This window comes from Vicugna pacos, chromosome 5 (genome assembly GCF_048564905.1).
Source record: "Vicugna pacos chromosome 5, VicPac4, whole genome shotgun sequence".
NCBI classification, from domain to species: domain Eukaryota; kingdom Metazoa; phylum Chordata; class Mammalia; order Artiodactyla; family Camelidae; genus Vicugna; species Vicugna pacos.
Window position 1 is genome coordinate 64,766,079 of NC_132991.1, and position 15,156 is coordinate 64,781,234.

At 34.4% G+C, this 15,156-nt stretch overlaps 2 protein-coding genes across 8 annotated transcripts in view; one reads left to right on the forward strand and one right to left on the reverse strand.

The window, feature by feature from the left end:
• Positions 1–15,020, forward strand: part of METTL21A (methyltransferase 21A, HSPA lysine) — a 28,299-nt gene extending 13,279 nt beyond the window's left edge. Inside the window, exon 4 of the mRNA XM_072961382.1 lies at positions 14,883–15,020. Coding sequence (XP_072817483.1) covers positions 14,883–14,926 — 44 coding nt within the window. The 3' untranslated portion in view covers positions 14,927–15,020. The remainder of the gene's footprint in view (positions 1–14,882) is intronic.
• Positions 1,369–15,156, reverse strand: part of CREB1 (cAMP responsive element binding protein 1) — a 55,417-nt gene continuing 41,629 nt past the window's right edge. For 5 of the 7 annotated variants that reach the window (XM_072961376.1, XM_072961374.1, XM_072961378.1 and 2 more), the window contains 2 exons: positions 14,869–15,019; positions 1,369–7,534 (listed from right to left, as the gene is read on the reverse strand). In XM_072961376.1, coding sequence (XP_072817477.1) covers positions 7,390–7,534; positions 14,869–15,019 — 296 coding nt within the window. In that variant the 3' untranslated portion in view covers positions 1,369–7,389. Of the gene's footprint in view, positions 7,535–14,868; positions 15,020–15,156 lie in introns of those variants that run through there. The other 2 variants (XR_012072780.1, XR_012072781.1) reach the window with 2 other exon arrangements.

Genomic DNA, 15,156 nt, shown 5'->3' on the forward strand with positions numbered 1-15,156 from the left:
GTTCACTTTAAAATGATAAATTTTGTTATGCTAATTGCACCTCTATCAAAAAACAGAAGTAACATTCAAACTCTTGGGAATTACCTTTCCTCTTTGTTAGGCCCACACTAGAATTCTAAGCCCTAGTTTGGTCAATGTGCTTAAAAGTTGTGGAGAAATCAAAATGCATGACGAGAGGAAGGATAACACTGATTAAAGCAGCACTTTTCTGGGTTTTTGCCTTGACCAGTTCAGTGGATAAAGATATCTACAAGATGGAAGAGAACCAGCTGAAGGAAGAGATTTAGAGGAGAAACTAAGTTGTTTTAGACCTGTTTTGCAGTTGGACTAGAAATGACAAATACGGGTCTGGAGCTCAGGACTAAAATGGTATAAACATGTTGGAATTGTTTCCTTGGCTGTGTCTTAGAGCTTCTTGAAGACAGGGACTTTTCAGTACCCAGAAGTGTGTTCTCAGCAAGTATGTGTGAAGTGAGCAAGTGACAACAAAGGTACGGATGGAGAGAAGATAAGACCCTCCCTCTGTTTTTACTGGAGGTCCAAGCACCTGAACGTGCCTTACAGGGAGGTCCTGATCTGCTTAGCACGATCCTGGTGTACACCTGTTGTCCCTGTGTAGTATCATCTTTCACTCTCAAAAATGTCTGTACAAAAAATTGTGGCCACTCCTTGTAGAAGAAAAAAAGGAACAGAACTCATCTAATTCCTTCAATACAATGGCAGGTGTAACAAGCTTAACATCATGGCAATTTAAAAAAAAGTACTTTAGGTTGCAACCACTTACTTCCAGAAATTAAATCAATAGTACAGGAGAGGAATTTTTATTCTTGTGCTTTAAGCAAAGAGCAGATTAATCACACTCCTCCCCTTTCCTTCCATTTTATATGATCACAGAACTTTAGAACTACAAGGGGATCCAAGATGTCATCTGTTTTTAACGTTCTTCCAGTGCAAACATGCATTTTATGACATCAGAGACAGCTGGCCATGTCTCCTAATGGTTGTCTCAACAGTGCAGTAGTATCTCCAAATCTTCAAATAGGTACTGTTCAACTTTACTGAAAAAAGAAATCTTGTGCTAAAAACTAGAAATACAGTAAAATTCAGTAACTGAAGATATATTCTTGTTGCTTGAATTAGTTTTCTGTTCCTGTGAAGCACAAGTTTATGATATATTCTAATACAACTTTTGCTCTTTAACAAAATAAACCCAAGTCCACAAAACATAGCTTAACACAACCAGCAAAGATCAAAACAGAGATCCCATCCCCAAAAAAGAGACTTACAAAGTTTTTTAAAGCATGTTTATGTGTCTGCACATAAATGTTTGTGTAAAAAGGGCATTATGACAGTTGATACCACAAAGAGTACAGTAAGAAAAAGCACTTTATGACAATATTTCACAAATTCACAAGGATCACTTTAATATACAAAGCAATTGCTACCATTCTGAACACAAAGCAGCTAATATGTACATAGTGTTAATAAAATGAATTATAACTCAGTACATTTTTTCTCTTTACACAGATAAAGCACAAGATTTAGGTAAAAAAATTAAAACAGGGATGTTTCTAGAATGTAGGGAATTTTATTAGAAATGTATTTCCCTCACTATAGTTATTGATTTAGTATTCAACTCCAATAGCAGCATCAGAGTTAAAAGTCAATAATACCCTGTTTTGTGCTGACAGTTTTGGGGGGAGGTATTCTTTACCCCAATCCTCAAGGAAAAACCAAAAAACCAAAACGAAAAACCCAAACACCTTTCTCTCTAGAAGCTTCCCTGATTATTTTGTTTCTAAAAAGTTTCAAGTGATACAGTTAGGTTAGAAATAATTCCTTTATTGAGGCGGGGATGACAGCTGACATGTGACAAATCAGTTGGGGATGACTTTACATGGAAAACTATGAATTAGCACTCTTCCTTGCCACCCTAATCTATACTCATGGAAAAATGTTGACAAATTATTTCCCACTTTTAATATAAGTAATTTTATTATGTATACAAATTGGAGTGGCACCTGGATAAAAATACAATGTCTATAAAGCATTTATTTACGAATTGAACTTTAAAAACTTAAGAAAATAAAAGCTCCCAACACAATGAAAGACCATTTCACTTGGCCAACAAACGTAAGATCATTATCTGCAGGGATCTTCTTCCTTCCCTACCAATGTTTAAACCATCTCAGATTCACTCACATCTCTGAGATGCTCCTCAGACAGAAGCTTGGAAATGCCATACTTCTGTAGGCAAGTATTATATAATGCCTGTATAAAGTAGGTAAAATGTGAATTTCCTACTGTTTTGACCCTTTCAAGGGCATTTCCTGAAGATTGTTCATTTTCCTTTTACTTGCTGGTGAGAATTCAAAATGTATCCTGTTTTACCCAGCTAGGACCTGTATGCACAGTACCAGAATGCAGACAGGTCAATATTTTCTCTCTGTGCTAAACAACTCTGCCTGTTTATAATATCAACTTGCTTCACAGGCTTTGTTCTATTTTTTTCTATTTTTATTTTTTTAAAAAATAAATTTCAAGCTAAAACACCTGAAATATAATCCCTCCATTCAAACGTTATCTGGTCCCTCTTAAAAGTTTGTCTGTCCCCTGAGGACACATACAAAGGCTTAAGCTACATTCACTAATCAGTAAGAACTTACCACAAGCAGATGAGACAGATGGAACTTCAGCACCCTGTATGATTTATTTGAAAGTCTTCCATACTGACTCAGCTTCATGATATGTTCGACCCCTCAGGGATTAGTGCCTCTCTTAGCCATTGATTCTTGAAAGTCAAGGAAACCAGTTCCTAGTACATACAGCGACTGTGCAGTCAACTTAAAAAAGTCAACATATCAACATTAAAAGTATTCAAGATACATGTAAGCCATCCAACAAAAAGTTCTAGTTGTGCTTTGTACAACTGAGTGAACAAGTTTATCCCACAATTCTTCACCCACAGGCTTACTCACTTCACTTTCCCCATCTCATCTGAAATCAGTCAGATTTCAGTAGCATTTCTTTGACGTTAACAATGCCAATTTAAAGTGAAAAAACTTAGTCAAATGTGTTCTCCATGATGATAATAATTAATTGCCTTGAAAAATCTTTTACTGTTTTAGACAAACTCATGGATATCTTGGGATTCTATAAACAGTATTAATGTTGGGGTGAGGACAGAGTCTCATTTAAAATTGGAAATAAATATTTATTCACTTGAGAGTTGCTTTTCCTTCTATCTTTATCCATGATGAAATGAGTGAGATAGGGTTTGAACCCATCTTTTAATTAATTGAGCTAGTCAAATTTAATTTCCTGATATTTTTCTTTTATAGCTGTTTATAAGGCTAGCCTGTAGGTGCTAAAATATTTTAATCAATGAAAGGCTTCCATAAAAAAAGCCACATGATTTGACGAGAGGACAAAAGATGTAAAAAGTCAGATGACAATTAATTGGTGAGGGAATTTCTCAAGTTTGCTAATACCCAAACTGGGTTGTTCTTAAAAGTGCAAGTTACACTGAACATTTACAAAATACATAATGTAAATATAATCCAAATAAATATACAACTTTTGTAATAAGTCAATGGGAAACAATACACCAACAGTTTTCAGGGTATAAAGGCAACAAATAAAGCCTCTTGGAAAAACTGAAACGGTGTTTAACAATTGTCTCTAAAACCCATTTTAATTCAAAATCTTAACTTTAAGATATTAGCCTTTATTTTAATCCTGCAAAATGAAGCAGCTTTTTGATCTTCAAAATAAAGAGACCAATTTATGCTAACAGCTGATTGTAGCTGATTACAGAATTAAAAACATACTAGAAATGAAAGAAGAAACCTAGATTGACATTACTTCAAGTAAGTAAAAGCATCCTGGTTTAAATAAACTTGTTTCTTCCTAAGCCTTTGTATGATTCCACATGTCACCCCAAAATGGTCAAAATGATAGTAGGGATTAGGCCTGAGAGACAGAGATAAACTTCAGCCAGATGACTTCTGATCGGATAGCCTGCCTGACTGGTATTGTGCTTTCAGATACTAGCACTGCTGCTGACTTACCATCAAAACACATTTTCTGACAAAAATCCCTGCTCAAATAAAAACACCAAAATTTCTCCCCCAGGATGATTTGTGAAAAATCAGTGGTACCTTTTAGAAGCTGTCTTCAAAGTGTTCTCACCACTGTTACATAGCTGCCAGAGACAAAGCACAAAAACCAAATACTTTGGGGGAAAGGGGGCGCTCAAGTGACTAAAATCTAAAAATATCAAGCCAAAGAAAATCAACAATAAAAGAAATAACCTGGAAGGAAATTAGGAGATAAAAAAAATCAATCATGAGTGTTGGAATAATGCAGTCCAAGGAACTACCAAAAGGGATGCAACAGAACACACAAAAATGTAAAATTTCATCTGACCTCAATATACTATAATACTCAGCATTCCTGACGTAAGAGCTCTCAGAGCTTCAGATTATATACTGTATGTATATATATATATGTACACATATATTATACAAATGCCACCTCCTCCCCGCAAGAATATCTAAACGAACAGAGCACCTATGACAATATTACGGTTGCCAATATGGTACTTGAGTTTGAAAAAGAATGAACTTAAAAATTACATGATATCAGTTTTTTCTAATGTCAATACATTGGATCTAGCCCTTTCTAAGCCACTTTTCAGTTAAACACTATCAAAGCTTGAAAACTCGTAAGAGCAATATATCAAAAATAAATCCCTCCCACTTCATTTTTATTAGAGTTAATCTGTCCTATAGATAAAAGTGCCACATGGCCCTATATTTGCAAAGTGAGCAATACCAAACTTGCTATTTTCTAGGCAAATCAGTAGCATATATACAGATTCCTATGATGACATTTTTATTCCCTTTTGGCCAATATGAAGAGAAAAAAGCATTTATAATGTGGCCACATATATTCTTGGCTATAAGATTTTTTTAAATTGTTATTTTCTTAATAAAGATTCTCAAAGCTGCATGCTTAAAAACAAACACCCCCCCACCCCAATTCTCATTAAAAAAAGTCTGCACAAAAGATGCTTAATTTCTTCTATCTGTATAAACTGAAATCTTCAAGTCTCTTCAAGGGTCTAAACAGATTCAGCAACAGAATATATTACCTCAGCATTAAGCAACTGACTTCAAACCAGTGCAATCATCCTTAAGGTACAAAGGACCTGGTCTTGATAACTTACAAATCCAACCAGTTAAAATGGATGTGACTGCCTTGACTTATCAGGGACTAAGAGGACCACCAACTTTCTAATTAAATAGAAAGCCTCAACTTTTGAAAAACACTGAATTGCTAAATACTAGGCAATTTTCATTTATATAAAGCTTATGACTTTCAAAATGTCCAGTTTTGACATTTTAACTCATTAAGAAAGTATTCTAAGTTTGTGAATAGATTTATGATTTTTTGATTGGTTTCTGTTAAACCAGTTTTGGAAAATGATATATCTACGCTGGTATACAAATAACTTTTATGCTATAACTTTCCCCATTAGCTCAGCAGGATAAACAAACTTTACAGTCATTTGAAAGCCTTCTTGAGAATCTGGTGAACTGTCCAAATACAAGACTACATCACTCAATTCTTAGAATGATGTTCCTTCATAAACTCTGTTCATCCTTGAAAAAAGACAATGGTTTTTATAAACAAAATATACCATTTACAAATATTAATTTAAAAATCTTACTTTTCAAAATGGACCCAATAATTAACACCCATATCTGCATATTCTGTTAACATATTAACAAACTTAATTTTTAAAAATAACCCATGACTAAATACAAAACAGTAAATTCTAGACTCCCTTTTAAAAGGAATAACCTCAAATAAGAAATTATAATCTAACATGTCAGTTTCCAATTTTTTAAATCCACCTCAGTCTTTTTTTAAGGGTAACTTTTAAATTTATCACGCTTAGTGAATAAAATGAGTAATAATAATTAAAAGTAGTATCAGAAACAATGTATGATACATTCCAATACAGGCTGTTATAGTCAGGAGTTAAAACAGGAAGCTCCTTTACAGAACAACAAAGGCTATGCAGTATATTGGAAAGCTAAAGTATAACTACCTTTTTTAGAAGAAAACAAAAAAAAAAGTTTGCAAGAATGACAATCCAAATGTTGTACAGTATAGCAGTCATTCAAATTTGTCTGAAGAAAATTATTTTCCTTGGGCATATACTGTACTTTTAAAGAACTAAATCCTTATAACTTCTTTTCATTAAAAAAATTCACTGGATACTGTCAGTTTGTTAATATGGGAAAGATTTAAAATCATATTTTTCTACAACACATAACATTTTATAAACAAATATATCACTTTGCTTTAACATTTTGAAGGCTTTCCTGATGGTGGTATAATATAAGTGCAAAGGGGAACAGTTTAATTAGACTTATCTTTTTAAGTAAAATGAGTGACAATATAAATAGTTTTGAAGGTGATGACAGAAACATTTATTTAAAAACCTTGTTATATAACTCAAAGGATTGGTTTACTAATGAGCATCTTTTTACTAATAATTTAGTACTAAACTAAAACAAGCTTTGTACTTTTACTTACTTTGATTTAATTTAAAATTCGAATACCATGATTTTTCATTCAGTTGGTTACTTCTTTTAATGTATTCAAAAATGTTGAACACATACAGAACTGAATTAAGAAGCAACAACTGCCCTATGGAAGAGCTGTAGTTAATACAAAATGTTTTTTAAGAACCAAGGACAAGTTTTCAGTATTGAAAAGAATGTACATAGAAAGCACTCTGAATTCATTCTTAATTTCTTCAACACCATTCTAAAATTCTTTTTTTGGAGGGTATGTCTCAACAATTTTACATAATTTACAACATAAATGTGAAAACGTCAATTTGGCAAATCAATAGTTCTTCATTGCACCTTACTTACTTTATGAATGTGGCCCACACATTACTTCAGCTCAGGAGGCTGGGGTAATTCTGTCCCTAAGGCAATCAAGGAGCTCAGCACAAACCTTGAAATCATTAAAAAAAAGAAAAAAAAAAGATTTTCTTTTCCTCATTTCCCCCATCAATTTACAAGTAAACAAATTATTACTTCTTGAAGAGGGTGGGGGATAAAAAGCAGAAGTCTCTTCATGATTCCTGGTGCTGATAATTTCTTGAGGGGAGAAGTGGAGGCAGGTGTTGGAGCATTCACAGTTTAATGCAAAAGCACAAATGAATGAAATTCTGTAGCTGCTTTCAGGCAGTTTTGCGCATAGAAAAAAAGAAATGTTTAGAAAATAAAATGTTTATTTTGTCTTTCTGGTTGTGGCCATGCCAGTCCTTGTCCCACCATAACAGGTGAAAATTTAAATCCCAAATTAATCTGATTTGTGGCAGTAAAGGTCCTTAAGTGCTTTTAGCTCCTCAATCAATGTCTTGTTTTGGTTTTCAAGCACTGCCACTCTGTTTTCTAAACATTTCACATATTCTTTCTTCTTTCTACGACATTCTCGTGCTGCTTCCCTAAAGCAAAAAAGGACAAGAAAAATGATGCAATATTTCTACAACGTTTGAGATAGATAGAATACATTTTAAAAAAAGATTTAGCTTAAAGCAACAAACATTTTAATATATTATAGATTAGGCATTTGGAGAAATATAAAGAATGTCTGGGAAATTGTTTTATATAAAATTTTAACATAACATGGAAAGTTGATTAAAAAACATTCTAAAGCATCAATTGATGGGACAGAGGGGTGGCAAGCATTCTCATATTAAAATAAGAATTACTATATTTTGAAGTAGAATACAACATTCAAATGAATGTTAAATAAAAATTTTAAAGGTATCTTTAACTTGGAGGATACCTCTTGAAGTTTCTCAAAAATTTCCATCTAAATATTTTTAAGACTAGAAGAGAATGAAAAGATTCTCCCATTGGACTGTACTGGTGAAAGGATAGACAAACAGACCAATGAAGCAAGCTAAACAGCCCAGAAACAGACTTTACAAATATGGTCAATTAAATTTTGATGAAAGTACAAAGGCAATACCATAGAGAAAGGACAGTCTTTTTAACAAACGGTGCTGGAATAAACAGGCGTCCATATATAAAAATGAACCCTGACACACTTCACACCTTATATGAAAGTTAACTCAAAAGGGATCATAGACCTAAATATAAAACATAAAACATAAAATTATAACACTTGATATTGAGGAACTGGAACTTTCATACACTGCTGATGGAAATGCAAAATAGTACAGCCACTTTGGCAAACAGTTTAGCAGTTTCTTATAAAGTTAAATACAGACTTAACAGTCCAGCCAGCCAGCCCACTCCTAGATATTTACTCAAGTGCATCAAAAGTTCATATAAGAACCTGTATGTAAGTGTTTACAGTAACTTTGTTCATAATCCTCCAAAATTGGAAATAACTACAGAGGAAATTCAAGGTGAATGGATAAATAAATCACATCCATACAATGGAATACCAGGGATAAAACTAACCACTGATTCCTGCAACACCATCAATACATATTAATACCTTTTGCTATGTGAAAGAAGCCAGATTCAGAAGGTTACACACTGTATTTATATGAGATTCAGGAAAACAGAAAACTAAACAGATGGAAAACAATTCAGTGGTTTCTAGGGGCTGGGAGAGGGAGGGGGTAGAGGACAACTACCAAGAAGTATCACAAGGGATTCTCATTAGGGTGGTGTAAATGTTCTGTATGGCACTGTGAGGGTAGATACAGAACACCATACATCTGTCAAAATCCACAGAGCTATACAACACAAAGAGGAAAGTAATGAAAAATGAAAAATAAGAAATAAAAAATAAAAAACAGGATGCTGAGAATCCCAGAACTGGGACTGAAGATGTTGTTGACAAATCTAACTGTACTATAAATGTATGACATAACCTCACTGAAGAAGGTGGGGAAAAAAGAAGCAGACCTAAGTAACTATGAAATAGTCTTTCACTGGTAGTTTAAGGCTAAAAACAAAAAGAACTGTCCATAAATACTGTATTGCACATTTGTTTCTCACAGGGGTACAAGTTAGCAATTCTGAAACTATATTATATGATACTAGAGTTTAACAAATATGTAAATAAGTTGTCCTTAATGGGAAGCCAAGTTTCTGTCAAAGAACAAAGTTACAAACAAGCAAAGAGGGGAAGAGAAGGTTAAAATGAATTCTGTGGTTACATATTAGAATCAGACGGGCTAGTACAAACTTGTACTTAACAGGTACAGAAATATAGGTATGTGCATACATGTGCTATTGTGTAGGTGTGTACACACACACCCCCCCCCCCAGCTCTGTCTTTCAGGAGAGCCTGTGAAGCCTCACATATACCTAATGCCCAGCTGATTTCTAAATACCATCTTCCAATAAAATAAACTATGGCTTACTGAAGAAATAGCTGATTTCAAGGCTAAGGCAGGGAAAACACAAGGTAAGAAGTTGAGCTGAATGATCTTGTAGTGCCCGAAAGTAAAAATGTGCTTAAAGAAAAGTAAGACATCATTGAAAGGACACAGAAACCAACCTGTAAGGACTCCCAATGGCCAAAGCTGGAATATTCTTAACAACATCATAATTAAATAATATTGAACTATAGCCCAAAGAATAAATATCCTCAAGACTGTCTTTAGGTTTTTTTTGGGGGGAGATTAGGTTTATTTATTTTTAATGGAGGTACTGGGGATTGAACCCAGGACCCTGTGTATGTGAAGTGCGTGCTCAACCACTGAGCTATTAACCTCCCCATAAGTCAAACGATATAAATAAATATGTGGGGAAGAAGAGACAGAATGTCCTTATAGAAGAATTCCAGTTAATGAATGTAGAAGGGATGGGGAAATAGAAAACCCTCATTAGAATATCACAGTAATAATTACTGTAGGAAAGATTCACTCATGAATACTAAAGGTAGTCGGCAAAACTTTAAAGAGAAATATATTTGCATAGACTCCAAGTATCTCCCCCAAAATACACCAGTTACTGTGTTGGTTTTCACCTATGACCACAAATTCTTAGATATTCTCCTTTCCAGGAGGTGGAATTTAGTTCTCCTTTTGAATGTGGGCCAAATTGAATGACTTGCTTCTAAGGAAAACAGCATAAAAAGAGAAAAATGGTAACTGCAGAGGGGACACTGGACAGCACTTTATAACCAAGTGATCAAAGTTAACACTGCCAGGAATGAGTAATATTGGTATGTGTGCCCTGATATGATGTGACAAAAAGGATACACCACGCCTCTGGTATTCTCCCCCCAAATCCATTACCTTCCTTTAATCACAATGAAACACCACACAAGCCCAAACGGAGGGACATTCTGAAAGAAACTTGACCACTACTTTTCAAAAGTGACACGGCCATGAAAGACAAGCAAAGAGAAATCGTCACAGACTGGAGGAGATGAGGAGCCATGCATACTACATGTAATGTGGTACCCTGGACTGGATTCTGGCAGAGAAAAGGAATAGAAGTGGAATAACAGGAAATTAAAATAATATGGATAGTTCAGTTAATAGTATTGTATCATGACAAAAAAACTATGTTAATTACTATACATAATATATAACAATGCTAATTTCTTAAGTTTTGATAAACATAGCCTGGTTATGTAATGTGCTAAAATTAGAGGAAGCTGCATAAAGAGTATCTGGAACTCTGTACTATTTTAACAGCTGTTCCCATAAGCTAAAATTATTTCAAAATAAAAAAATGTATACTAAAAATAAATTATTTATCTTTGCACATATATATTAGCGGAAAAACTATACTCCAGAATGTTAACATTCTGGGTGGCACAATTAGTGGTGATTAAATATTTTCTGATGTGCTTATAATGAGTATGTTTTACTTCTGTAATAAAAATAAGTAAAAATGGGATCATAATACATATTCTTTGGTATCCTGCTCTTTTCCACGGTGAACATCTTCCCTTCTCAATACAGAACACATCTTTATTATTAATGGTTGGTTTTATACAGTTGAACAGATGTACTTTAATTTACATAGCATATACTTTATTTTGAATTTTCACTTTAAAAAAAAGCCCCATTTTCTAACTCATTTTCCATGAATCTGCCCCTTATCATTAGTCTTCTGACTTTATTTGTTAAAATGTTTCCAGTTTGTTTGCTTTGCTAGCTTACCTTTCCTTAGCTAATCAGAGATTTTACATTTTTAAGTGATCAAACCTACTTAACCTTCTCCTTTACTACTTCTGCCTCTCAGAAACCTACTAAACTCTTCCTGCCCTCTAAAATAAGCTAGAGGTAGTGGGTAGTATTACCTTCACGATTTTTTACTATTCCCTCCCTGTGGAAAGAGCACACATCCCCACTTCACTGACTTTGGGCTTGTCCTTGCCTGTGCTTTGGCCAATGTACCTGAGTGGATGTGATGTTCACCACAATCAAGCAGATGCTTTAAAAAGCAATGCCCCTTTCCTTTTGCTACATGAATAACAGGCCTCAAAGAGGTGCTCCTCCTCTGGCTGGGAGCATGTGGAGAGCAACAGCAGCTGACCCGTGGCTGCCAAAATGTAACGTAAGTGAGGAGATAATTTTTACTGTTCTAAGACATTGAGATTTTGTTAATTTTTTGTTACTGCAGCAACACAAAATAATGTAACCATCTATATTTGGTTTTACAATATTTATCACTTATCTTCATTTTTGAGTAAATGGCAATTTGTATGTTACAGAATTTGGGGATCACAATGTTTTATCAAAGTTTAGTTTAAGAAGATAGGTCGTTCTTGGGACATTTATCCTAGGGAATATGTTCAGGAGAGTACTTCTCTAACTTTTCCACGTAAGTACCCACAATGGCAGAGAAAACTAAATATGGGGGCACAGTCCAAAGCAACTATTGCTAGTGTGAATTTCTTTCAAATCTTTAATTTTACCTTAAAATTGTTACCTTAAAACTTCTGAGCGAAATAAACATTCAAGGGAAGTGTTCTATGTTTGCCTCTTGGTGCTACATGTCTCCAGCACACTGCCATGTGTTCCAGTTTGAGTGGCAGAGCAGGAGATGATGGCTGTACACTGGCATCTGCTATGCAGCATGTACACAGGCTTTGGTGCCAGACCCAAGCTCATATCTCAGTTCTACCTGTTTTTTAAAAGGTGTGACCTGTGGTAAGATATTTAACTTCTTTCTGAACCATATCTCCTCAGTAAAGTGGAGATAAGCTTCTCTTTCATTATAGGTAGAACTAATAAAATATGTAAAGAAATCAGGTGTCCAGCACATACTGGACCCTAAAAAACAATATCTCAAGGGAAAGGTCAAAGCCAGAATATATATAATTAGGCTGTACTAGCATATAGGTGATACTTGAAATATATGGGTATGGATGAAAGTTCCAAGGGAAAATCTGAGAAGTAGGTAGAAGACCAGGTGAGTAAGCCAGAGTTTAAGGGAAAATGAGTAGTCAAAAGTGTCAAATATTCCCATAAAGGTAAAATGAAATGAAAAGAGAACACTAGATTTGCCAAGTGGGAGGGCTTCTGAACCTTTTTATAGACATAGAAGTGGTAATGGTGGTCACAGAAGCCAGATTCTTGTGAATGGAAGTTGAAAAAGCAGAACCAGCAGTAATCTGGGAATAAAGGGGAAAGGGAACCATAGCAGGGTCAATGGGAAGTTTCCTTAGGGTGTAATTAAATCCAAGCCAAAGTATTTTACTAAAGAGTCCAGAGTAAGTCAGGTAGCTTCCCTGAAGATCTCAGGCAAGCAAAGGTTGTTAGGAATTGTAGCTATGTGTGCCCTGTCCCCAACTTGGTGTGTGTGGTGGGGGCATAAATCAAATGAATAGAGAAACAGGGAAATTTGGTATACCAGTCAAATCAATGTGTTTTGATAAATGGGGCAACTCCCTATACAGCAGAGCAGACAAGAAGCTATAGTGCTGCCTCCTTACCCACCCACTATAATTATGCTGCTGCTTACTCTTTTCTGTATAAGGGTAAATATTTCTGTTCCACAGAGACAAACTATGTAGACACATTCTAAAATCTTTCTCCTGTTTTTTTTTAATTTTTTTTTGGGTGGGGGTAATTAGGTCGGTTTGTCTGTCTGTCTGTCTGTCTATCCATCCATTTATCTATCGATCTATCGATCTATCTATCTATCTATCTATCTATCTATCTATCTATCTATCTATCATCTATCTATCTATTAATGGAGGTACTGGGGATTGAACCCAGGATCTCCCAAGATTTTGTGCATGCTAAGCACACACTCTACCACTGGGCTATACCCTTCCCCCACCTCCTGTTTTTATAACCAAGAGGATTTATTTTCTATCTGATTGCTCTGCTATTATCTGCTGAGAACTGGTTTCTTTAGTAAGTGCTGTTGTGTTAAATTTTATAACCTAGACTTTATTTGAGACTTCTAGTCAAACTTGCTTCTAATTTTAAAGAGTTGAATATTTTAAACATTTGTCCTTCAAACAAAATGTCCTTACAAATAGTTTAAAACTGAAAAAAATTAAATGCATAGTTTAATTTATATTTTAAAATACATTTAAGTATGAACACAGCTTTTATGCTGTTTATAACTTAAATACTTGAAGAAAATCACAGATTGATGGAGCACAGATAAAAGTTACTCTTTGCCTAATATCCCAGAACAAACTGCCATTTCTCATAGCTTAGATGTAATTTACTAATATTCCACAACAGCTGGAAATATTTTAGGAACGAAAGAGGTTGACCTGAGTTGAAACATGAAACTACACGAAAACAGATATTCCTACAGAGCACTGCAGTTGCAAAATGTTTTCAAAAGAATTCTCTTATTTGACCCAAAGAGCAATGCTTTGGGTGGATAGTGGGATCTTGTTTTACAAAAAAGAAAACTGAGCTTTAGAGGTTATGTTCTTCAAAAGTCACAGGAGAAGGGGTAGATCCAGGACTTGAATCCAGATCCTCTAAGTTCAATCTCTTTCTTTCACTTTATCATAGCATTTGAAGAATCTTGGGGTGAACAGCAGAGGGATATTTCACTGTTTCAAACTTTTAATACCTTTATATAATTTTATTTTCATTTTCTTTAGTTTGTTTTATGTCATTTCCATATCCTACGCTAAATATTGAAATCCTAAGCTAAATAAATAAAAATACTAAGGTAAACATAAGTAAATAAAGCTATTTTATTCTGTTTTTTTTTTTCTGATGACAAAACTATTTATAGCTATGAATTCACTTTAGGGGAATTACTTTGCCCACATTTAACACATTTTTGACAGTGCAGTATTTTCATTGTTGAAGACTAACTCTATATTAAGATTTCTGTCAATAACAAGATGTTCTCAAATTAATCTATTTTTGAAGAATTTTTAGGTGCTAAATTGTTATTTTGAGTAAAGATAATATGCATTAAAACTTGGACTGGCTATCACACACTTACTATAAATACATTTAATATAAATAAAGCTTAACATTTAATTTCAAGATATATACATGAAACTCTTGATCTTTTTGAACAATACTACTCATGAAAAGAAACAATTTTAAAATAACTTTGCTAGTTGGTTAGAATAATAGTGAAAAAATAGCAAAGTTGTGCATTAAATCTCTCATGGGGAATTTGCATGAAAGAAAACTACTCTATCATCAAAGACTGACCCCGATCCCTTAGCCATCTCATAAGGGCAGCTTATTAAATAAAGAAGTTTTAGCAAAATCCATCATTTTTACCAGAAAAAAATCTCAATGCAAAGATCCTATTGTCAGCAGATGTAAAAGACACATCTGTGACAGAATCTGAAGATGTACTTGACCTAAAACAATCTAAGTAAATGCAGTATGTGTACCTGTTTTTCATTAGGCGAACCTCTCTCTTTCGTGCTGCTTCTTCGGCCGGCTGCGTAGGAAGTGCTGGGGAGGACGCCATAACAACTCCAGGGGCAATGGTGCTAGTGGGCGCTGTGCGAATCTGGTATGTTTGTACATCTCCAGAGGCAGCTGAAAAGAGTAACAGTGACCATGGTGTAAGATACTTAAGCACCATGACTTGGTAAAACTATCTGTGTCAATCATCAATCTAAATATACATTTTGGAATTAAAAGGGAAAAAAAGGAGCAGATGATTCTGACTAAAA